General features: G+C 48.9%; 1 protein-coding gene across 3 annotated transcripts in view; it reads left to right on the plus strand.

The window, feature by feature from the left end:
- The window catches only part of SETD2 (SET domain containing 2, histone lysine methyltransferase), a 1,034,666-nt gene that overhangs the window by 968,270 nt on the left and 39,960 nt on the right, over positions 1 to 26,436 (plus strand). For all 3 annotated transcript variants that reach the window (XM_085628742.1, XM_085628741.1, XM_085628740.1), the window contains 2 exons: positions 2,186 to 2,239; positions 18,917 to 18,997. In XM_085628742.1, the coding sequence (XP_085484868.1) occupies positions 2,186 to 2,239; positions 18,917 to 18,997 (135 nt within the window). The remainder of the gene's footprint in view (positions 1 to 2,185; positions 2,240 to 18,916; positions 18,998 to 26,436) is intronic.

Here is a 26,436-nt window from a genome sequence, read left to right on the forward strand (position 1 = left end):
TTAGGCCCCAGCCCTACCGGCCTGTCGACTCTCGAACCTGCACCAGCGCGGCATCTCTCGTGGCCAGCAACCTCACCAACCCCGAAGGACCTGGCTACCTTTTGGCTCTAAGCCCCTGGGACTCCCATGAGTAGAGGCTCTACTCAAGAAACCTATTTTTAACCCCTGGCAGCAGCCCGGAACCGCGGACCCAACACACTCTGCACCAGCCAAGCCTGGCCAGTGCCGGAGTGGACCAAGACCCTGAGGACGACCCCACGGCGACTGTGACCCCGAGTCCGGCACCCAAGGACCCCCCTCGACATCCCGGAGGAAGCCTGCAGCCTCAGAACCGAGTGCCACCCCAACCGTGATCAACCAGAGGGTAAGATTCCCGACGTCAAAAGGCACCCCTGCACCCGGCCCCCTGTCCCCAATCCCGGGGTACCCACCTAACCTACAACTACCCAACTTACCTCTCGAAGTGGTGGTGGCACCTGAAACCTCCTCGTCCCCGAGCCTGCAGCCTTTTTACAAACCGGAACATTCCCATTGATTTCCATTGAGCGCCCGAAGGCTCAAAAGCACCCTGCACCCAGCCGCCCGAGTGGCCCTGGCAGTGCACTCTCTACACTAACCTACTTCCCCACTTGCCCTGAGTAAGTGACCAGGAGCCCAGCTTCCACAGCCGCGTGGCTTGCCAGACAGCAGCCACCAACCAAGGCCCCCCTATCCCTCATAGGATAACATTGGGCCTAACTCTCTCTGCACCCGGCCGTCCTGAAACCGCTGAGGGTGAACCAACTGTACCTACCTGACACTGGGGGACCCCTGAGTCCATGCCCGGAATTTCAACTCTGCCAGTCGAGTACTTACCCTTAAACCGCTAACTTCATCTTCCTCATAGGGTAACATTGACTGGCTTTTTCTTCAAAAATCTTCTAAGTGTGAACTTTTCAAAACTGCAAATATTCACCAAAAATCAGCCAAGTGACAAAAACGAATTTACTCACCTGCTCCTAGGTGAACTCCCAGTGCTGGATCTTGGTGCCCAGCCCTGACCCTGAAAAGTGTTCACAACTATACTTACCTCTAACTCATTTTTCTCCCATAGGAAACCATTGTCTGCTTTTCTGTGAAATTTCTTCAAAGTGTCTATTTTTGCAAATTTGAAATATTCTTTTAAAATCGTACCATTTCTGCAAACGAAATTACTTACCTGTTTTTGATAAGGACCCCTGTCCTGGGTCTAGGTACCCAGTCCTGGATTACTAAAGTAACGATAAAGTACTCTACCTGCAATTTGAATTTCTTGCCATAGAGATCCATTGAATGTTTTCTTTGAAATATTTTCTAAGTGCTAACTTTTGAAATAGCTAAATATTATTTAAAAATCATTACAGTTATTAAGTCGACTTTCATCACTTGATTCTGAATACTGACCCAAGGCTGGATCTAGGAGCCAGACCTGGAATTCCAAAAGTAATCTGAAAAGTAATTTATTACAAATAACCTGAATTTACCATTGAGCTCAATGCATTGTTATGTTTAGGAAATAGGATTGTTTATTGCAACCAACTGTGACTGTTTACACAAATTTATTGCTTAAGACAAAAGTATTTATATTCAACCTCTCATTCTGAGAAAGTATATTTTTACCCCCCTTTGTGGTTCTAAAAATAAAACAAGCATATATTTTATATATACAAACCATTGGCCTAGAGTTCAGTTATTGAGTGTGTGAAACCATTTGCTGACTGTGTGTGTACAATAAATGCTTTACACTGTCCTCTGGTACTGCCTTACTGCTCGACCAAGCTACCACTTTTGAGAGTAAGGTCATACCTAACTTTGACCTCTATCAGCCTCTGGGGGACTGTGGACTCTGTACACCCTGTACCTATTAGGGAACAGTATATACAGAGCCACTTTCTCACATACATGCCAAAAACTGATGCATACTGGTAAGTAGCATTTTCCTTCTTGTAGGCCTTCCTATTTTCACAATTTGGTTGTTTCGAACATTGTTGCAATTGGACAATGCCAAATACTTTTGCCACAAGGCTTCACAGTTATGACCTGTCTCTCTAACCTGATTCATTACATTTTGCCTTTGTTACTGTGTCTTGCATGCAGACTTCCGCAACCGTTCTTCAATTCATTATGGTAAAAGAATAATCATCAAGCATTAACTTTCTTTTCCCAGGGTCAATCAGCATCACTAGATGGAAGTATGGACAGTTCACCTACTGCTTACAAGGTTTGTTTTGTACTTAATAAGTGTGCTAATGGGTTTTTCTTATTTATGACGATGAAAGCTAAAATGTCTCACCAACTCCCAGCTATTGAAATGAACCGTATCATTTGATCATCAGTGGCACTGGAACTAGGTGTGCTGAAGGTGCCTCTGCACCCTTTAATGTCATTAAGAAATGCGAACAGGAACTGATACTCGGGAGATTGAGCACCAGAGGGATGCTATTGTGTTATAACCTTCCGGATGTAATGCTGATGCGCATGAAGTAGCAGTTATGCGAATGGGCTTTGAAGCCAATTCTAATGTGTTAGACTAGTTGTACTATGAGTCTACATTACAATTACTGTCATAACTGTTATTATTAATGATGTGTCAGAAGCGAGCTATACTGTTTGCAAAACAATTGTATGCGATGTTGTCCATAAGGTGTTTGTAATTTGGGAAAATAAAGTGTTAAAAAAAAAAAAGAATGCCAACAACAAAGTGGGACATTGCAAGACTTTATTACGTGTTTGCTTTGCAGTAGCTCTATTCAGAAACAAAATATGGACTCTGTTTTCAGGCATACGTAAATCTAAACGGGGAATAAGGGCTTCTAAGAAGTACAAAGTTTTATTATTCAGATAAAAGCTTGTTTGCAGAAAAATATGAGTACTTAAAACTAATTACTCTTTGGCTGGGTAAGAGAATAGGGTAAAATGGGAGGGTTATGTAAAAAATGAAATCTACTTTCTTTAGGAAACTCACTAACATTTAGAAAAGAGTAACCCTCATTGGAAGAGCTAATCTACTTGGAAAAGCAAATAAAGGTAATCTCGCGATACTGACGACTTTAGTCGAGTACAAATGATTCAAGAGATGTGGGTTTAACTTTGAGTGATGTACACCCTTCTACAACTGTTCTAATTTTTATTGCTGTTTCTTAGACATTTACTTTTTTTAATGACAAATTGATACCATTACACATCAAAATATCTGTGTATATTATAGCATCATATCTGAAAGAGACAGTTATAGATTCCTTACCTAAGAATTACACCAAGGCGTCAGACTGGATCTGGAGGGTTTTTCTTAGCAGTACCCCTGCACATTGGTAGGTGGCATCGGTCGAGACTGAGTCCGTCGTCGTGGTTGCCGGGATGACGTCTCGGTCTCGAAACTGGTCGCGATGCCCCCACATCTAGTCGTAATCAAAGTCTAAGGGTAAGTCGAGACACAAGAAGAAGGCAAAGAAGAACCAGTGCTCTTTGCCTTCTCCACGTCGGTCGGCTGACACGACGCAGGACCCGGAGCATCGTCGCCCAAAGCTCCGTCTTCGGTGCCTCCTTCTGGGATGACTCCGTGCCTCCCTTCATTTCTGGGAGCAGGAGCGTCCCCTGCCTAGATTCGTACATTTTACAAAGCCCTCCACTACATCTTTGGGTGGCCCGACTACACAGGCGCGCCTTCAGGCACCTCTGAGCTCTGGCCCCAGAGGACCCCCACGGATCCAGACCTGGTTCCAGATTGACGCCGGTCAACCTTACTCGACCTTCCCCGACGCCAATCCTGGCGACGACGCCCCCAGCGCCGGTCGAGATCCTGAATGACGGTGTCACCATCCTTACCCTCGTGATGGACCCAGAGCTGGATCGACGCCAGAAGACATTGAATCTGACGCCGTAGGGTACTTTTGTGCCCCTGTTTATCCCTATTGTTTCTTATCGCCCAGAAGGTGATAAGAATTGGGAGGGGGGTCACTGGACCCTTAAGCAGACCAGCTTGAAGAGCCAGACTGTAGAGAGGACTTGGGTGACGCCAGTGGTCTGGACACTTCCCCAGACCTTGGCATGCTTTCTCCCCCTACCGTGGCTACGGAGGAGGGAGCGTCTTATGCTGTGGTGGTGCGAAAGGGGGCTGAGGCCTTGAGCCTGGAGCTCCCTTCAATGGCGGTCAGGACTAACCTCCTGACAGGTGCTTCAACTGGCAGCTACCTCCTCTGAACCCCTTTTGCTGTTCAACGAAGCCCTCACTGATGTCCTTCGCGGCACCTGGTCCAAGCCCAGCGCAGGGGCTCCTGTGGAACAGACGATTGCCCTCCACCAGTGCCCGGCACCTGGCAACCCAGTTTTCCTCACCCAACACCCTTTCCCAGAGAGCTTGGTGCTACAAGCCTCACCTTCCAAGGGCACATTCCCTTCTGCTTCCCCAGACAGGTAATCCATGAAGCTGGATCATCTTGGGAAGCGCATGTTCTCTTCCTCCAGCTTGGCACTGCAGTCCATGAATACCGCCTGCCTCTTGGGCCGATGCTCTCATACCATCTTGGATACAGTTGTGCAGGTGCTGCCTCAGTGCCCAGAGGAGGCCCGGGCCGTTTTTCACTTGGACGTGGCGCAAGGTCTCTTTAAACAGTGGGGAGAACCTTGGTTAGATCTGTTTGCCACAGAAGAGAATGTGCAATGTCAGCAATTCTGCGCGTTGGAGTTTCCTAAGGCGGCACTCGCTCAGCAACACCTTTCGTCACAAGTAGAGTTGCGGCCTCCTGTACGCCTTTCCACCTATACCACTTCTGCCCAGATTGTTGAAGATCAAGCGCGACCGGGCCCAAGTTATTCTTGTGGCCCCGGACAGGGCACGAAGAGTCTGGTACCCTGAGTTCCTGAGCATGGCCATCGATCCTCTACTCAGACTACCTCTTCGGGAGGATCTTCTGGTGCATCAGCAGGGGACAGTTCTAAATCTGAACCTGTCCAACTCCACCTCCTTGCGTGAAGATAGAGCTTTAACAGTTGACAGATTTTGACGTTCCACCCGAAGTCTGTAATGTCATCTTGGCAGCCAGGCGTCCCTCCACTAAAACTGTATATGCCTGTCGATGGAATAAGTTTGTGGTATGGTGCATAGCAAAGGCTGTAGATCCCCTTTCTGCCCCTCTTTCAGAGGTCCTTTTGTACATACTTTCTTTGGCCTAACAGGGCTCTGCCCTGGGCACTTTTAAAGGTTATGGTGCAACCATCTCTACTTACCTTCGGCTACCAGATCAGCCCTCCTTATTCAAGTCTCCCCTATTGTTAACAGATTATTTAAGGGCATTACTCATCTTTCCTCCATCTCCTTTCATAATGCCCCAGTGGGACTTGAACCTTGTCTTAACTTATCGTTGGTTACAAAATACACAAATATAGAATTTTGTATACAATCTAGTTCTTGTACAAAAAGTTTTCTTTTTATTCCAAATTTCTTTTTCTTAAAACGTAGTCATATGCATGAAAGTTTCCACATTGATACAGCCGACGCGTTTCGTCCTACCGGAGGACTTCTTCAGGGCATCAAGTAACTTTAGGTGGAATGGTCACCATCGGTTCAAGAGATCAACAGAGAATCCAAACAGGGCTGCCAAGGGAACTACCTATCCTATGATTTTAAGTTATCGACATAACTGTGATTTACAGGGGTACATAGGATAGGTCGTTCCCTTGGCAGCTCCGTTTGGATTTTCCGTTGATTTCTTGAACCGATGGTGACCATTCCACCTTAAGTTACTTTATGCCCTGAAGAAGTCCTCCAGTAGGACGAAACGCGTCAGCTGTATCAATGTGGAAACTTTCATGTATATATATATATATATATATATTTTTTTTTTAATGTATTGATTTTAAAGCAAAACATACAATCATAAGCACAAAAGAGTGAAAAACAATCTGGGCATATGCACCCCGGTAACCCTCTTCCCCCACCCTCCCTCCCAGGCAGAACAGCAATAACATATATACTGCACCCTCCGGACAGAACAACCCAACATCCTGCATGCCTTATAGGAAGTTCAAGTATGGAAGCAGAGACATTAAACCAAAGAAGCAACCAGTATAAATAAAGTACAAATACAAATCATGGGTATGGCATCCTCTGGGAGAGGAAAAACACAGACATAGTAGGCAGAGCATTCACAATATATCAGGGTGAGACATCAAATAGGCTGTAAGGGGGGCCCAAAAATCTTTAGGGCGGGAGGACTCCGGTAACTCCTCCCCATACACCTGCAGCTGATCCCTACAATAAACAAAATCATGAAGCCAGTGTTTAATAGTGGGTGCAGACTTCGCACCCCAGCACTGTGCCACCGCCCTTTTAGCAAAGAGGGCGGAGATTGCAACGATGCGTCTGCTGGACGGCTTCAGGCTCTTAACATATCCCAATAAACACAGTTCAGGAGTGCAGGCCACCGGCTCCCGCACAATGTCCGTAAAGATTTTGACAACTGCAGTCCAGAAAGCCAACACCCTTCCACGCAGCCAGGCAACGTGAAGAAAATCTGTATTCGCAGCGCCACATCTCACACAGTCCGCAGTCTCCCTCAGGCCATACTTGTATAACTGGAGGGGGGAGTAGTATATCTGATGTAGATATTTAAAATGGATGATCCTGAGATTACAATTGGCAGTGAGACAGCCCGTGAGTTGACAACAGGCCGTCCAAGCCTCTCACGCAATAGACTGACCCAACGCGGCCAGCCCTTGGCGACTCTTCCCCACTAACAACGTCTGCAATGCACGCAGCGTGGTGGGTTCCGCAGGATAGTTAGGGTATACCGCTCGAACGGCCTAACGAACCCGGACCTACGTGAAATTAAACCTAAAACTGCGGTCCGCACCATTCTGTGCCTCACGCAGAGTTTTGAAGCGACCCTCCTTGTATAAATCGCCCAATCTGGTGATGCCCGCAGTTGCTAACTCTTTCAGGGCGGGGGTCTCCCGTGCTGCGGATATGTCGGGATGTGAAGCTAGGGGCAACAGTGGAGCATATAAATTCGACAGCTGGGCCCTTGACGCCAGCGTTCGCCATGCCCATGACGTGCACTGAGGGGGATTTATCTCAGACCGCGGGCCACCCAAACCCCCCAAGAGGACCACCGCCTGTAATGGGACAGGAAGAACTGCATCTGCTTCGATAGCCACGTGGAGTTGAAAACGCGGTGGGAAATGCCAATAATGCGGAAATTGCGCTTGTGCGCACAGATAATAAAGGCGCAGATCCGGAGCCTCAAAACCCCCTCGGGCAAAAGGCTGTACCAGTAGTTCCCATCTACACCGGGGCTTCTACCCTCCCCACACAAGTCAACAGGGCAGACCGGAGAGTACGGAACAGTACGACATTCAATTTTATAGGTATGTTCATAAAGAAATATAGCAGCTTGGGCAAAAAGACCATTTTTACAACTGCTATCCTGTCTGCCAATGAAAGGGGCAGGTGCGATCACTTCGCGGCTTGTACAGAAATGCGCAGAATCGTACGGCCGGAATTCTCTGCAATTACCACAGCTAGATCTCTGTGGATCCACACACCCAGGTATTTCACTGGATCCGATGTCCAAGACAATGGCAAGTCAAGCATCACTTCTATGGTCAACTCAGTAAAAGGGAAGACCACTGATTTGGACCAGTTGATCCCAAGGCCCGAAAACCGCTCAAACTGGACATACTCCCGGAGTAGTGGAGAAAGATGCACAGAGGGCTCACGGACATATAGCATCATGTCATCCGCATATAGGGAGACAATCAGTGTGCGTTGCCGGAACCGCAAGGCAGCATCCGAGTGTTTCTGGCGCAGCTTACAGGCCAAGGGCTCCAGGGCCAAAGAGAAAAGCATGGCCGACAGAGGGCAACCCTGCCGCGTGCTTCTCTCGATGGGGAACAAAGATGACACCCAACCGTTAACTCGAACACGAGCAACCGGCGCACTGTAGAGAACTTTAAGCCATTGCACAAAAAAAGGGGGAAATCCTATCCTACTGAGTACAGCGAACATATAAGACCAGTGCAGAGAGTCAAATGCTTTTGTTGCATCTAGCAGCACAGCAACAGCTTGAAAATCAGGTTCAAAATAGTGCAGCGTGGAGAACAGCGTTCGCAAATTATGAGTTGTAGAGCGTTCCGCAACAAACCCCGATTGATCCAGCAGTACCAATAGGGGTACCAAGGGCTGCAGCCGAATGCCGATCATTTTCGCGAAGATCTTCGTATCAATGTTAATTATCTAGAGGGGACGGTACGACCCTCACTGATTGGGAGGTGAATCTGGTGTTAGTAATGTGACAAGAAGGGCCTCCCGGAGTGATGGTGGAAGAGTGCCTCTTTCATAGGCCTCTGCATATATCGCCAGTAGCTGAGGAGCCAGATCCGGCGCAAATGCGTTATAGAATTCGCTCGGTAAGCCTTCCGGCCCCACCACCTTGCAAGTTGGCAGAGACATAATAGCCTCCTTAACATCCTCCTCATCAAACTGCTGCACCAGGTACTCCCGATGAGCAGCCGACAGCCACCCCAGAGCAATGTCGTCTAGATAGTCATGCGTCTCGTCAGTGGATGGGGATTCACTAGAAGCGTACAAGGCTGTGTAAAACTGTAAAACAATTTCACAAAGGTCCTCGGTCGAGTGATGGGGCTCGCCATTACTATCAAGAGGTTCAGTGATAGCAACCTGACTACGTGGCTCAGCGAGTTTTTGAGCAAGAGATCAGCTAGGCCGACCACCCTCGCCATAATATCTAGCAATTCTACGCCGGGAGCAATGCATCAACTCCTGGTCAATAGTCGCATTGTGCTCCGTAACAAATTCTCGCAGTTCAGCTAATTTGGCGGTGCTAGGAGCCAACTCAAAATCCCGTTCCAATTTGGAGATGTCGGTCGCCAATTTCTTAATCCTACGCCGGATATCCCTCAGAACTCCAGACTGTACCCCAATGCAAGCACCCCTTACTGTGACTTTAAATGCTTCCCAGAGCACTCCCGCACTGTCCACCGTTCCTTCATTTTCCTTAAAATAATTCCTAATTGCTTCCGCTATAGATTGCTTAAATCCAATTGATACGCTGGGAGCCGTAGCGCAATGAGCACCGGGGAGTGATCTGACAAGGTGCGAGCCTCATGCGACACCTGCACCGTCCAAGTGCAGACCACCTCTGAGACAAGACAGAAATCTATACGCGACCAAGAGCCATGTACCGAGGAGGCAAAGGTGCTCTCCCGATCAGAGGGGTGACGTTGGCGCCATACATCATGTAAGTGGCCCGCATCTAGCAATCATAACAACATGTCAGCAGCGCGCTTTGGCCTGGTTTCACTACTGCCATGCCTATCTATAGTGACCTCTAAACACAAATTGAAATCCCCTCCCCAAATGATTGCCGATTGTTGTGAGAAAGGGCCATTTTTCTTGCATGGTATGCCCCCACTTTTTGCTGAATTGCTGAATGTACTTTGACTGAGTGTGCCCTGGACTCCTGCCAATCAGGTGCCCAGGGCCTATGTTCCTTCCCTAAAACAAAACAAACCCAAATTGGCAAACCCTGGCCACATGTCAGCCCCTGGTAAATGGTACCCTAGGTACCCAGGGCCTTGTGACCAGGGAAGGCCTCTAAGGGCTGCAGCACTCCTTGTGCCACCCTTAGAGGCCCTGTACCCTTACACACACACACTGCCTTTGCAGGCTGAGTGTTTGGGTGCAAGACAAAAACAAAGTTGACATGGCACACATCCCTGTGTGCCATGCCCATCTTCCTACACTGCCATGGCATACATCAGTCACCCCTCTAGCTGGGTGCCTTATGCCAATGGTGTGGGCACAGGAGCAGAGCCCTGTGCCCCTACAGTGCCCAGGTCCATTCCTGAGCACTGTAAGTGCAGTGCTGCCATTTAAGAGTACATGGTGCTGAGAGCTCGTCAAACACGAGCTCCACAGCACCATAATGGCAACACTAAAGACTGAGAAGTTTGGTATCAAACTTCTCAGCACATTAAACCCACACTGATGCCAGTGTGGGATTTAATGTACCCAGCACCCCAGAGGGCATCTTAGAGGTGCCCCCTTAAACCTAACCTACAATCCACGTCTGCTCTGAGGCTGCCTAGGCTGCCACCCAGCAGACATGTTGCTGGACCCCTGGGTTGGAGAGCCCCTGCTCTCCTGGGCCTGCAACAATGCACATCCTGGGCGAGGTGCTAAATCTCCTCCCCCAGGATGGGCAGGGGGAAGCTTCAAAGGCATGCCGCCTCTCTGAGCTTCCCCAGGCCCCTGCAACCCCCCACTCTGGGAAGCTTTGGCCAGAAACCCCAAATAAGGACAGGGGATGTGCCAGCCTGCCAACCCCACCCCTCAGGTGGGGGAGGCGAGGTGAAGCACATCTCCGGGCTCTCGCCATCTTGAAGATGGGGAGCCCTACCCTTTCAGGACTTAGCTACTGCCCCCCTCCCACAGGAGAGAGGCAGGATAGGGGGTGTACCCACCCCAGGACAGGGACCCATTGGTCCCTGCCCTTCACCTACCTGTAACGCCCCTAAATCTAGCATTTAGGGGCACCCTGAACCTTCCTTCCCCAGATTCCAGATTCAAAACTACAAAGAGCAAGAAGAAAGAAGACCTGCCCGGCAGCTGCTGAAAAGAGGAAGACACCAACTGCTTTGGCCCCAGCCCTACCGGCCTGTCGACCCTCGAACCTGCTCCTGCTCCAACCCGGCATCTCTTGTGGCCAGCAACCTCACCAACCCCGGAGGACCTGGCTACCTTTTTTTGCTCTATGCCCCTGGGACTCCCATGAGTAGAGGCTCTACTCAAAACCTACCTCTAATCCCTGGCAGCAGCCCGGAACCCAGCACACTGCACCAGCCAAGCCTGGCCAGTGCCGGAGTGAACAAAGACCCTGAGGACGACCCCACGGCGACTGTGACCCCGAGTCCGGCACCCAAGGACCTTCCTCGACACTCCTGAAGAAGCCTGCAGCCTCAGAACAAGGTGCCCCCCCCAACCGCGATAAACCGAGGGTAAGATTTCCCGACACCAAAAGGCACCCCTGCACGCGGGGCACCACGGTCCCCTGTGCCCAATCCCGGGGTACCTACCTATCCTCCAACTACCCAACTTACCTCCGGAAGTGGTGGTGGCACCTGAAGAGTCCTCGTCCCCGAGCTTGCAGTCTTTTTTCTAAACCGGAGATTTCCCATTGAAATCAATTGAGCGCGCGAAGGCTCAAAAGCACTCTGCACCCAGCTGCCCGAGTGGCCCTGGCAGTGAAAACTCTACACCCACCTACTTCCCCACTTGCCCTCAGTAAGTGACCAGGAGTCCAGCTCCCACAGCCGCGAGGCTTGCCAGTCAGCAGCCACCAACCAAGGCCCCCCTATCCCTCATAGGATAACATTGGGCCTAACTCTCTCTGCACCCTGCCGCCCTAGAGCCGCTGAGGGTGAACCAACTGTACCTACCTGACCCTGGGGGACCCCTGAGTCTATGCCCAGAACCTCAACTCTGCCAGTCGAGTACGTACCCTTAAACCGCAAACTCTATTTTCCTCATAGGGTAACATTGACTGGCTTTTTCCTGAAATTTATTCTAAATGTCGATTTCTGCAATCTTTAAATATTCTTCAAAAATCGCATAATATCTGAAAACGTAATTACTTACCTGTTTTGGATAAAGGTCCCAGTACTGAGTCTAGGCACCCAGTACTGGATTACAAAAGTAACGAGAACATACTGTACCTGTAACCTGCATTTTCTTCCATAGGGAATCATTGACTGTTTTCTCTGAAATAGTGTCAACTTTTAAAATAGCTAAATATTAGTTAAAAATCATTACAGTACTTAAGTCGACTTTCATCACTTGATTCTGAGAACTGACCCAGGACTGAATCTAGGATCCAGTCCTGGAATTCCAAAAGTAATCTAAAAAGTAATCTGTTGCAAATAACTTGATTTTACCATTGAGCTCAATGTATTGTTGTGTTTAAAAATAGAGTTGCCTACTGCAACCACTTGTAACTGTTTACTAAAGTCTATTGCATATTGCAAAAGTATTTATATGAAACATCTACTGTTGAGAAAGTATATTTTAACTCCAAGTGTTGGTTCTAAAATAAAACAAGCATATATTCTTTTATATATAAACCATTGGCCTAGAGTTCAGTTATTGAGTGTGTGAAACCATTTGCTGACTGAGTGTGTACAACAAATGCTTTACACTGTCCTGTGGTACTGCCTTACTGCTCGACCAAGCTACAACTTTAGAGAGTAAGGTTATACCTAACTTTAACCTCTGTCAAACCCTGGGGGACTGTGGACTCTGTACACCCTGTACCTATTAAGGAACAGTATATACAGAGTCACTTTCTCACAGACGTCGTGTGCCGGGATGACGTCGTCGGAGTACTTAGACGCCGCCCTCGCGCACTGACCTCTGTTCTTCTTTTTTCCGCGTCAGACAGCACCGATCCGGAAAGAGCATACTTTTTGGACTCTTTTGGTCTATTCTCGTCGACTCGACACTGGTGCCGGTAGGATGCCTGGATTTAAACCTTGTGACTCCTGTCACCGACTGATGTCGGTTACGGACCACCACCGCTGGTGCCTTTACTGCCTTGGGGCCGACCACGATGCCGAGTCGTGCCTTGACTTCGAAGGCTAGGCGGGAGCGGTCCCGCAAGCTACTCGAGCTCCGGCAGTCGGCTCCGTGCCGTTCACGGTCCCGGTTGAGGAGGAGGTCGAGGGACCGGTCGCGGAGCCATCACCACTCGTCTGGTTCCAACTCTTCGGGTAAGTCGAAGCATAGTAAGAAGTCCAAGAGGCGACATCGCTCTTCGGGCTCCCCTCGCCGGTCGCGCGACTCGGCTGAGGGTTCGGGTGGTACCACCCATGCGGCTCCGTCAGAGCCGCAGGAGTCACGTCCGTCCCCATACCCGCCGGTCCCTGGGACTGATGCGACTCCGGGGGAGATCAGTGCCTTCCTCTCGGCCATGAGAGGCCTGGCTCCGCCGTCGACGCCTGCCAGCGCACCTTGGGGCCCCGCGGGCTCTACTGGGAGGCCTAGAGAGCGGGCGGCTCCGGTCCCAACGCCGCAGGTCCCCGCGGGATCCAGGCCTGGATCCCAGTCGGCGCCGGTCGACCGCACGACCCCCCCGCCGGCGCCACACCCGACGCCGCCTTCGGACGATGACGTTCCCCGGTTCAGTCACGGTCTGGGCCCGGCGCAGTCTGGCGCCGCACCCGACGCCGATGGGTGGCAATTTCATCTTCCACCCAGCTCCGATCATTCCATCTGTCTACCAGGAATCGGATGACGGTGACGACTGGGAGGGGTCTGATGACCCTCTGGCCCGGCAGAGCCAGTTATCACAGGACTGTGCAGACGAGCTGGGGGATGCCAGTGGTCTTGACACCTCCCCTGACACTGGCTTCATCTCTCGTCCGACCGTGGCTTCGGAGGAAGGTGCTGCATTTTCTGTGGTGCTGCGCAAGATGGCCGACGCCCTTGGGATGGAGCTACCTGCTGTGGCCATGAGGACTAACCTCCTCACAGAAGTGCTCCAACCGTCAGCAAGCTCCTCGGAGCCTCTGCTGCTGTTTATTGAAGCACTAGTGGACGTTGTGAAGGGCACCAAGTCCAAGCCCTCTACAGTACCTCATGTGGACCGGAACATGACCCGGCGCCACCGCCCTGCTCCGGGCGACCCCAGTTTTCTGTCCATGCACCCCACGCCGGAGAGCCTGGTTATCCAGGCCTCTACTTCCCAGACCTCCTTCCTGTCCGCTTCCCCGGATCGGGAATCCAAGAGACTAGAACAGTTTGGTAAGAAGCTGTTCTCCTCCCTTAGTTTGGGATTGCGGTCTATTAATACCGCTTGTCTCTTGGACCGTTACTCCCACTCCCTGTGGGATACGGTGGAGGACGTGCTGCCCCAGTGTCCGGAGGAGGCCCGGACATGGCTCACCCAGGCTCTTGCCGAGGGGCGGGATGCAGCGCGGCATGCAATGCGATGTGGACTGGACACTACGGACTCGCTGGGTAGGGCAATCTCTACCACGGTGACGCTTCGTCGCCACGCCTGGCTGCGGTCCACATGGCCCTTCGATGGCAGTCGCCTTTTTGGCGACAAAACGGATAGTGCGCTGGAGCGCTTTATGGACTCCTGGGCTACGGCCAAGTCCTTGGGCCTCTCGGCCTGCGTCTGCAAGCTTCCGCTTTTCGCCCCTTTCGTGGTCAAGGAAGGAGCGCCCCCTCACGTCTGCCTAGCCACAGGCCGCAGAACCAACCTCCATGCGGTCACGGACGTGGATTCCACTGAGGCGGACACAGGAGGACAACCTGCCGGTCCATCCACATCTACCCCGGCAGCATCCGCCTCAATGCCCTCCTAGTCCGTGCTTTCAGGCCCATTCCACGCCAGTGGGAGGCAGAGTTCACCATCACCTGCTCCGCTGGCGTTCTATCACATTGGACAGGTGGGTGCTGCAAATCGTCCGAAGGGGCTACTCTCCCCCCTTCGAGGCGACCCCTCCAGCCATGCCACCGCAGTACCACCGCATGTCAGGGATCACTTGCATCTTCTACAGGAGGAAGTTACGGCCCTCTTGGCCAAGGAGGCCATCGAGCGCGTTCCTGGTCCAGAAGTAGGTCGTGGTTGTTATTCCCACTACTTTCTGGTTCCCAAGAAGGGCAAAGGGGGCCTATGCCCTATCTTGGACCTCAGGAGCGTCAACACCTTCCTCCGGAAGGAGAGGTTCAAGATGCTCACCTTAGCTCAGGTTCTGGCTGCCCTAGACCCTGGAGACTGGATGGTAGCGTTGGACTTGCAGGACGCTTATTTCCACATCCCCGTCCTGCCGGCCCACCGGCGTTACCTGCTGTTCACGGTGGGCCAGGAGCATTTTCAGTTTACCGTGCTCTCCTTCGGCTTCACCAGTGCCCCTCGGGTGTTCACGAAAGTGATGGCGGTGGTCGCAGCTCATCTGCGCAGATTGGGGGTTCCAGTCTTCCCCTATCTCGATGACTGGTTGTTGAAGGCAGGCTCACCCCAGGCAGTCGTCTCCCACCTCCAGACTACGGCCGACCTCCTGCATTTGCTGGGGTTCTCCATCAATGTGCCGAAGTTGCATCTGAATCCCTCCCAGAAGCTCCTCTTCATCGGAGCGTTTCTGGACTCTGCGCAGTTCTGGGCCTATCCTCCGGAACAGCGGGCCCGGGATATTCAGGCTCTGATTCCCATCTTCCGGCCTCTATCCCAGGTTTCGGTCAGGTTGGTGCTGCGGCTTCTGGGTCTGATGGCCTCCTGCATCCTGCTGGTACATCACGCCAGGTGGCGGATGCGGGCTCTGCAGTGGGATCTGAAGTTTCAGTGGGCCCAGCATCAGGGCAACCTGTCCGACCATGTCTTGATCTCGGAGGGCACTGCAAGACAGTTGCAGTGGCGGCTCATGGACCGCAATTGGGTCAGTGGCGGATCCCACTCCCTACCCCAACCGGAGCATGTAGTGGTGACTGATGCGTCCCTCCTGGGTTGGGGGGACCACATGGGCGAGGCGGATATCAGAGGACTCTGGTCTCCGGCAGAGTCTCGGCGCCATATCAACCTTTTGGAGCTGAAAGCGATCCGACTTGCACTGAAGGCATAACTTCCCTCTGTCCGGGGAACTGTAGTGCAGGTGTTCACGGACAACACCACCGCCATGTGGTATTGCAACAAACAGGGCGGGGTGGGGTCATGGACCCTTTGTCAGGAGGCTCTGCGCCTCTGGACATGGCTGGAACATCAGGGTATCACCCTGGTGGTTCAGCATGTGGCGGGCTCTCTGAACGCCAGAGCAGATTAACTCAGCCGCCTGTGCATGATGGATCACGATTGGCGTCTCAACTCGGACGTGGCACAAGGCCTCTTTCAGCAGTGGGGAGAGCCTTGGTTAGATCTATTCGCCACAGAAGAGTCCGCGCAATGTCAGCAGTTCTGCGTGTTGGAGTTTCCAAGGCGGCACCCGCTCCGGGACGCCTTTCGTCGTGAGTGGAGTTGCGGCCTGTTGTACGCCTTTCCGCCTATACTACTTCTGCCCAGAGTGCTGAAGAAGATCAGGCGCGACCGGGCCCAAGTCATCTTGGTGGCTCCGGATTGGGCACGAAGATACTGGTATCCTGAGCTACTCAGACTGTCGATCGATCCCCCGGTATGACGGCCTCTTCAGGAGGACCTTCTGTCGCAGCAACAGGGAACGGTCCTCCACCCGAACCTGTTCAGTCGCCACCTCCATGCGTGGAGATTGAGCGGCGACAGTTGATGCCATTTGACTTGCCTCCTGAAGTCTGTGATGTTATTCTGGCAGCCAGGCGTCCCTCCACAAAGTCGGTATACGCCTGCAGGTGGAACAAATTTGTGGCATGGTGCACAGCAAAGGCTGTGGATCCCCTTTCCGCTGCTCTTTCTGAGGTTCTCCTCTTCCTTTTTTTCCATGGGCCCAGCAGGGCTCTGCTCTGGGCACTCTTAAAGGTTATCTTTCTGCTATCTCTGCTTTCCTACAGCTCCCTGATCAGCCTTCTCTTTTCAAATCCCCTGTTGTTTCTCGATTCTTTAAGGGCATTACTCACATGTTTCCTCCTGTCCCTTTCGTAATGCCTCAGTGGGATTTGAATCTTGTATTGACATATCTGATGTGCGCTCCTTTTGAGCCACTTCATAATTGTCCTCTTAGTCTGTTGACGCTTAAGACTGCTTTCCTGGTCGCCATCACCTCTGCTAGAAGGGTGAGTGAGCTCCAGGCTCTCTTCTAAGCCTCCTTTCCTTTCTATCCATCCAGACAAGGTTGTGCTCCGCACTCGTCCTTCCTTCCTTCCTAAGGTAGTGACTGCCTTTCAAATCGGGCAGTCTGTTACACTGCCCACCTTCTTTCCGCCTCCGCATCCCTCGAAAGAGGAAGAGAGGCTCCACCGTCTGGACCCAAAACGTGTGCTCTCCTTCTATCTGGACCGCACAAAACGGTTCCGGGTGGACGACCAACTCTTCGTTGGCTACGTGGGCGCTAAGAAGGGGCGGGCGGTGCACAAGCGGACCATCTCTCGGTGGGTCGTTTTGTACATCAAAGCTGGTTACTCCTTAGCTAAAAAGCAACCTCCTGTAGGGCTGAGGGCCACGGCGGCGACGACTGCCCTGGGTCGGGGAGTCCCCTTGCAGGACATCTGTCAGGCAGCAACGTGGGTCTCGCTGCACACGTTTGCCAAGCATTATTTCCTGGACAGCCAAGTCCGGAGAGACGGCTTCTTTGGCCGTTCTGTTCTCCATGACTTTCTGGTGTGATCTTGGTTCGCAGACGCACCACCAGGGTTGGTATTGCTAGGGTATCTATTCTAAGGTGAGGAATCTAACTAACGTGTTTCTTTCAGATGAACAAGTTACTTACGTTCGGTAACGATGTATCTGTAAGAAACAGTTAGTTAGATTCCTCACCGACCCACCCATCCTCCCCGATATCTAGGGTTGAGGTTATCCCTTCCAGGGCCCTAGGATTGTTTGGCACCAGTGTCGGTCTCTTGCATGGCTCTGCGTTCCTGGCGCGGAAAGCTATGTACAAGAAATGACGTCCGCGCGCGTGGGCGGTGTCTAAGTACTCCGACGTCATTCCAGCGCATGACGCCGACGGCGGACACGGAGCCGCAGACGACGCCTAGCGACGCTCAAGGGGTATTGCTGACGAAAAATCTTTCCGGATCCAGCCTGACGCCTGGGGATATTCTAAGGTGAGGAATCTAACTAACTAATGTTTCTTACAGATACATCGTTACCGAAGGTAAGTAACATGTTCTTTAGAGAGTAAGGTTATATCTAACTTTAGCCTCTGCCAAACCTCTGGGGACTGTGGACTCTGTACGCACTGTACCTATTTGGGAACAGTATATACACAGCCACTTTCCTACACTCTGTATCTAAATCTGCTATGCATTGGCTAAGAAGCGATCCCTGAGGGGTTGCGTGCTCATTCTACCAGAGCAAAAACTGCTACCACTGCATTAGCATGCAAAGTTGTGGTCCTGGACATCTGTCAGGCAGCAACGTGGGATTTCCTGCACTCATTTACTAAGCACTTTTGCCTGGATAGTCCAGTCTGTAGGGCTGGATAGTCCGGTCCGTTGGGATGGGCATGTTTCGTGTTCGGTCCTATAGGACTTTCTCATGTTAAATTGATCCACAAACCCACCTCCGGGGAGGTATTGCTTGGGTATCTGTTCTAAGGTAAGGAATCTGCGGCTAGAAGTCTATCAGATTAACAATTACTTACCCTTGATAACAAATTACTTACCCTTGATAACGTATTATCTGGTAGAGACTCTATCTTTCTGCAGCTTCCCTATCGATACCACCCATCCTCCCTGCTCTGCGGACAGATTTCTAGGGACAGGGCTTTCCCCTTTTCATGGCCCTAGTTTTCCACACCAGTGGTCGGTGTACTTTGTGGCTCTGCGCTTCTGGTAAAGTAAATGACAGCAGCACGCTGGGGTGGCGCATATAAAGGCACCGCTCATGTCACTTTCAATGCCACCTACTGATGTGCAGGGGCACTGCTCAAGAAAAATTTCCCAATCCAATCTGATGCCTGGGGATAATTGTAAGGTAAAGAATCTGCGGCTAGATGGTCTCTACCAGAAAAGTTGTTAACTAACGTAAATAACTTGTTCTGTACGCTATAGCCTTGGTCTTTCCCTCTTGGCCATTTGTTTATTTCCTTGATGAAAAAATCACTGCTACTTTTTTTCATCCGGACTTGGAGGTTATTTGTCCTCCTCTATCTGACCAATTTTGATTTGTATTGAGTGGAGATCGCAACCCTATGAATCGTTTTTTTTTTTTAAAGACACTCAGTCATAATTGTTCTTGCTTATGTCTATTTTCAGTCTTCCCAAAAGCCAAACACTGCAGAAGCCGACACCTCGAGCGAACTAGCCAAGAAGAGTAAAGAAATATTCCGAAAAGAGGTAAAAAGATGGGCATGTATAACTATCTTCACTGGTATGGGTACTTGTCTTGTTAGGATGCTGCCAGTGGGGGTCAATAAGCAGAAGAGAAATACCTATTGAAGTAACAGTAAGCGAGCTGCTTGTAATCGTTCAATGCCAGAACCTTGTATGCACACAGTGTGCTTATTTGTTCTGTAATGGGAGGGCCTTTTCTTTTGGTTTTAGAGATGACCATGTATGTTGGACATTAATAGATAATTAAGGAATTCTAATTCTTGACGTTGTAGTAATATAGAATTGAAGTAGTGCACTGGTCTCATTATTTCACAAATACATTGCAGTTTGGAATTGTGGGGATTAGTATTTTTCATATTTACATACTTTTCTATAGATAACCTTTAGGTTCTCTGTAATTTTATCATTATAATTAGAGAAAGTAGAGTCCAATTCTTGTTCAAATTCTGCATGACTATTGAAAATTAAAATCGTTTTGTGTTCTTTTTTCAAATACTTTATTAATGTTTACCAGTTCAAGATTGTCGTGCTAGTGGTTGTTGTCTCCATGTTGGGACAGCAATGTCCTCTGCATTTTAAACAGGCATGTACTCCTTCCCTGAGGGCCTGTCTGCAAATGAATCTGTTGTCTTGAATTTTATTTTAGCCCATGTGTACAGAAGCCTGGACTTGTCCCTGACAATGCGAGTACCTGGACCTGCCCTATGGCCTGGAAGAGTGCACCAATTGTACCCTTTTACAGGCAGTGGACTACTGTCCATGCCCAGTATGTATTTTATCAAGTAGTGTTCGCAGCGTATTGTTTAGAATCCTTAGTGGGACCAGATCTTTTTTCTGTGTTAATGTGGTCTGCATACATATATTCATACAGCCACATCGCCTCGCAATCTTATAACAAGGCTCTACTCTCTAACACTAGCAGCATCCCCGGTAACCCTGAACGAACCTGCAGCACCTGGGAGGCGGGCCTGACCACAGGGCCATCAGTAGAACAGTGGCAATACTGCTGCAACCAGACTGAAAGACTCTTCCCCCAACTACAGTTTGAGACTGATAAACTTTAAATACCTACACAGACTGTATCGCACACCAACGGTTCTCCACAAAATGGGCTTAACTGCGGATGCGAGATGCGTGCGGTGCTCAGCACTAGACACCACTTGGCCTGGACATGTCTGCGAGTGGCTGACTACTTGCGGGTAGTATGCGAGATCATAAGCACCATTACATCTGTCCACATTGCACCAGGCCCGCTGATGTGCCTAATAGGCTATGTTAAAGATGTCCCCGATGCTAGCTGCCTATTAGGGGCGATGCTGCTTGCCAAGCGTATAGTGGCGATAAACTGGGGTCGCAAGCCAGCACCATCGACTAAGGCATGGCTTGCCGGTGCAGCACACTGCCAGGCACAGCTTACCGAGTACTGGAACCTCATGCCACATGCGAGCCGTCCACATGACATCTGGGTCCCACTGGCAACATACCTCCACTGACGAGACGATACTGACGAAAACCCAAGCTCTCCAAATGCAAACTCACAACACGAACCACATCGAGACCCTATGTGAAGACATAACGGAAACCTATCTATTCGTCCGTTATCCCTGACACTGCATTCTGTATACCCCAGTTATGACCCAATCACGTCTGTGTAGATTATTGCATGAACTGTCACAATATAATTGTGCTGTGCTGCCGTCATAAATGCATAATGTCAACTTCATTGGGCCCGAACGCGCCAATTGTATGCCTCTCTTGAAATGTGAATAAAGTTTAATAAAAAATAAGTTTGCAAAGTGATAGTAAGATGAATGCCAGGACACCAGTAACAAATTGCCCCCAAACACCATGGTTGGAGCCAAGTAGTCTCTGTGATCCCCCAGACTGGTATGGCACCCCCTCTATTTTGTCTTTTCTAGTCCAGACTGCTTGCACTGAGTGGAAATGTCCTCACATGCCCCATCCCAAGTAGCACATTACTGACCCTTGAAGTGTTACTGGCCCGAAATCCAAAGTGTGGACTGACACTACATGTGCACCCTTCAGGTGTGCATTTAGGTAATTCATTTTTGCCTTCATTCCTGTGACTTCCTGAAATTAATCTGCTCCAATGACTCATGAAGGCTGTCAATTTTCAATTTCATTGCAAGACCGGAGGCTTCCATTATGCAGTAACCTTTTATTGCTGCCCCAGCATGCAGCCCTTTAAAAAACATAAATGCACCATAAACAAAACATTCCAGTTTTAGTACTTTCAACATAGTATATACTCCATGTCACTAAGTATCGCCCTCTTTTATTTGCTGCTCCTTATTAAGATAAGTACAATGCAATTAACCTATGTTTTCTGTGTCTTTTCATTTTTAATAATGACTATTACATTTCATAGTCTTCGTTCACCATTACTTACTTGCAGGTAATTAGATGTTTTTGTTTCACCCCACCAATTTATGGTAGGGTTTTCTTATCCTTACTTGTTTTCAGGATCTGCTGCTGGTTTCCCTTTGCTAATGAGGGGCCCAGCGCTTCGTTTATCCCCCAGGCTACCGTGTGGACTGGTTCTGTGCCTGAAGCTCTTCCCACCGCTTGCGGGTATCTTGTTAAGGGCTCATGCGTCTTTTAAAAGACACATGGGCACCAAGTGTTTTTTCAACACAGCAGGTTTCATTACATGCTCTCCCGCATAGCGGAGGAGTGCGTCTGTCTGCAGCGGCCGCGCTGTACACCTGTGGACTACTTTCTTAAATCCAGGCACAGCTGAGTCCTCATTCCTAATTAAAAGAGCACTCTGCCTCTTAAATGGTGCCCATTTTCACTTGGGCTGAAAGCCCGTTTTATGATAAATGCGCTTGGCACGTGTATATCGTGGCCATGGCAATGCGGTCACAAACTCATACTCCCTTAAACAGACACTGTTGTAGAATGAACCAGCAGGAAGCCTGTTTTGGCAGTTTTAGAGATCTTTTACATTTAAAAAAAAAAAGGAAGTATGTGTCCGTGATCTTTATTTTTAATATTTGGCAAAGCGTATTTGTATCTTCCACACAATGTCTGATGAGGAGGTTACCCAAGGGCCCCCTAGCCGTGTGAATAGTGAGGATAACTTAAGGAAGTATTTTGACAGGGAGCTAAAATGTTCCCTAAAGGAGGTAATGGAAGCCGTTTTTTTGCGAAAAGAAAAAGGGATTTGCCCTCTGGAGTATTTTTTCTCTTTTTCAGAGGAGAAGACCCCTTCATTAGTCAAGAAAGGAGGTAAGGCAATTAAAAAGTGTTAACACTTCACGTGTGAGGAACACACATTGGGTAGCCTGAGCTCTACAAAAGACCGAGGTGTCCATGGCAGCTCAATTAGCACGAGCGACCATGTTGATGCAGTTGTTATAGGTGTCCGTCACGGCACTAATAGAATGAGTGGCCTTCATGGCACAAGAGACTGCAGTATTAATACTGATGAGGATTACTCATTTGACAGTGAGGTAGAGGACAGAGTGGACGAGTATGGCTTCGATACTCAGGAAACGTTGGCGACTGATTTCCTTTATGAAGATTTGGACCAGCCTTTAACTTCGAAGGATCTCTGGGACCCCTCGGTGTAGAAATGTTCAACCCTTCCCGCATTACGCACCCAAGGGGCTTGGACTGGTGGCCTATGGATCACATGTCCTTCATTATTGAATTCTGAATCTTTAAGTGTCTCGATAAGGAGATGCGGAATCTAATGCAAACTGAATGCCCCAGACCATTCCTAGATGATCGGGAATAACACCTAATCTGGGCTAGGAGCTATTAACCTTCATTTTTAAGTCAGGGGAAGATCAGAGGAAACGCCTGATGTGTTGTCTCAAGCAGTGCCGGGACAGAAGATTGGATACTCTTAGTCCAATGGCCAAGATACTGGATATGGCTGAGGAAACCTCCTTTAAGGGTATGATGGTAGATGTGGAACTACTCCTGGGATTGAGCCAGCAGGCTTTATGTCTGCTTGGCAATGCCGGGTTAATTACAAAGAGTAAAAGAGCTATCCTGATGAGGATGAACCCAAAACTGGGTGATATTGCTAACAAAGAAATGCCAGGAGACCCCAATGGCCTTCTCTAAATATGTCTCAACGTTTACTGCTTTTAGTAAGGCTCAATACAACATTATACTGATGTTTAATAATAGAATTTTTGGAAGGGCTGACAGGAGAGGCTTGGCTGTCAGCCATGGGTTACAAAGGCCCCAGTATTACCATCAAGACCAGCGGGGATACAGAAGGAATTTACACGCAAGCAGTAGCTTCTTCCCACAAAAAGGTCTAACTCCTCTCTCACGAGGCAGCAGGGAGCTGGAGATCAGGGTAAGTTTCAACCCTCTAATGGTTTCTTCCCACTCAAAGTTAGGGGGAAGATTACGTTGGTTTCGCCCAAAATTGATCTGCCGTAACTAAGGATTCGCGGGTTTTTCAGACCGTGAGGGGTTTCAAAATATAATTTTGCCAGGGTCTTTACCAAAGATGTCAGCCAAGGGAGTTGTCCTTAGATCAGGAACAAATGACACTGGTAGGTACACATGTTACCCAATTGTTGCTCAAAGGGTCAATTTGCAAGGTCTTGGACTCAGAAAAGGGTTTTGTCATTGCTTTTTCCTCGTAAAGAAGGAGGACAAGGGTTGGTGACCCATAATAAACTTGAGCGAATTAAATAGGTTTTTGATTACAGGCCCTTCAAGATGGAGATGCCCCATCTTCTGAGACATTTTACAAGAAAAAGACTAGCTTGTGAAGTTGGATCTAAAAGACATCAACTTCACAATTCCTATGGATTCCAGATTCACAGACGTATTTACAGTTCAGCTGGAGAGGTTTTTTTGTACCAGTTCTGCTGTCTTCCCTTTGGTCTGTCATCAACCACATGGTGCTTCACCAAGGTACTGCGCCCCGTAGTTGCTTTCTGTAGAAAGAGGGAGTACATTAATTGATTTATCTAGATAACATGTTACTGATGTCTCAGGATCAGGGGGAATTCCTGGAGCGCATGAAGTGGTCAACAGATCTCTTAGAGGTTTTAGCTTCTATTATCAATGTGAAGAAGTCAATCATCGCTCCTACACAGAATTTGGGATTTCAGGTGGCTACAATCTGACAAAAATCAAGAACGAGGTAGCCCACTTTCTAGAGAAGAAAATGGTGACTTTGAGGGGCTAGCAAGAGTAGTAGGACTTTTGTCATCCTCCATTCAGGCCATTTCCCCATGCCCTCTGCATTAAAGGGCTCTTCAGACACTGAAATCCCTGGGTTTCAGGAAAGGTCTTTGGTATGCAGATGTAACTCCCCTGTCCCAGGAGGTTTGAAATGACCTACAATGGTGGTTGAACAACCTGGAGGTTGCAAAGCAGTATTTGGGAATGTTCTGGAATTTACTGTAGATTCAGATGCAAGCAACATTGGTTGGAGTGCAAGATTAGGAGGGATAGAAACTGGGGGGAAATGGTCCAAGGAGGAGCTATCCTTACACATAAATTGTTTGGAGATGTTAGCAGGGCTGGACTCTTTGAGTTTCAGGTCCATTTTAGCAAATCTTGTGGTATTGATCCAGATGGACAACTTCACAGCTGTATTCTATATCTATTGTCTGGGTGGGTGGGGGGGGGGGGGGGGTGGTAAGATAGAAAGAACCTGCAGAACTAGCGAGGGATATTTGGTATTTTTGTTGGCATCAGAAAATTCTGTTGCAGCTGAGTTTATCCTAGGTCATTAGAACAAGTGAGCAGATTGGCACCCAAGATTCTTGAGGGGCACCAACGCATGGAGGCCAGTGAATTTCAAGAAGATTCAGGATTTGTAGTGTCCCTTTCAGATAGACCTGTTTGGCAGCAGATTGACATTTCAGCTGGAACAGTATTACAGCTGGAAGCAAGATTTCAAAGCATTGGCAGTGGACGCCTTGGTACAGGTTTGGAATGGAGAGAATTGCTACGCGTTACCTCCATTTACTCTGATGCAGAGGGTCGTGTTAATGGTTCGGACGGGGTAATGCAGAATTGTTCTGGTAACTTTATTTTGGATCTCACAAGTTTGGTTCCTTGGAGTAATGGAACTAGCAGTAGAAGTTCTCCTTTTGATCCCAGGGAGTCTAGGCCTTTTGCAAGGACAGGAAGGAGAGGAGCCACTGTTAGTGCTAGAAGGAAACAACCCTTTGCGTTTAGAGGATTTCAGGAGATCTGGTAGATACTCTGGCCTTTTGGGGAGAGGCTAAGAATCTATTGAATGAGTCATGGGAACCAGGTACCAGGAAAAGATAAACATTAGTATGGAGAAAGTGATGTAGTTGGTGCATGGAGAGGAATTTGGAGTGGATGCTCATGCAGTAGAAGTGGACAACTACCTTGCTGAGTTGTTCAAATTAGGCCTGCCTTATAGAACTGTTAACTGTTACAGATCTGGTGTTTCAGCTGTGCATTCCATGCTAAATGACTTTGTTGTTGGCAGCGATCAATTGGTTTGCATACTGATGAAAGAGAGAAGACTTAGGCGACCACCTAGGGCTAGATACGATTCTCTGTGGAACGTTAATCTTGTTTTTGACCTTTTTGTTTCATTGCCTGATAATCCCTATCTTTCTAGGAGACAAATATTGCAGAAAATAGCAACTGTACTCTGTCTAATTTCTTTTAAAAGACTATAAGGTGTTAAGGCATTAGAAATGTTTCCCAGATGGGGTCTGCTTTGAGATTTGGAAAAGGACTATGGCCATGTCTGAAAGCATATGTCATCCCTTTTTCAATTACTGCAAGAAATTGTGTGGCTGTGAGTTGCATGAGAGGTTATGACCATAGAATGCTGGAATTTAGACCAGATTGGGAGGATCAGTTCTTAATTTCCTATGTAAAACCGTATAGGGCAGTTTCAACAGCTGCTATTTCATGGTGGGTAAGAGCAGTAATGTCCAAGGCAGGAATTGATTTATCCAAGTTCGGGGCACACTCCTCTAGGGGCACAATGGCCAGTAAAATGTTTTGGGCAGGTGGTACACTTGCTGTCATTCTGAAAGAGGCAGACCGGTCAAGTGCTAGCACTTTTGCGAGCTTTTATCTTAACCAGTGGAGCATATGAGTAGTGTGACGCTGGGGAGCTTTAAACATGCCTAATGGTAGTCTCCGGTCTTTTAATGAAATGGCGATTCTCCAATTAACATGCATAGAGAACCTTGATTTCATTAAAGACTACAGAGGCTAACATTATTCCTCCCACCACTCATAATTGGTTTGAAATCATTTGAATAATTAGTTGTGAACCATAATTTGTGTTTGTGTAATTAACTTGATGTTTTCTTGGCAGAGGTAAATTAATGTTTACGTCAGAAAAAGGTTTTTGTGATATCACTTGGTTTCTTCTTTCTTTCAGATAATTCTTTGCAGTCAAGCCAAGGAGCATCTCTTGTTTTCATCGCAGCCTAAGAGAG

The sequence above is a fragment of the Triturus cristatus genome, chromosome 10 (genome assembly GCF_964204655.1).
Source record: "Triturus cristatus chromosome 10, aTriCri1.1, whole genome shotgun sequence".
Taxonomy (NCBI): domain Eukaryota; kingdom Metazoa; phylum Chordata; class Amphibia; order Caudata; family Salamandridae; genus Triturus; species Triturus cristatus.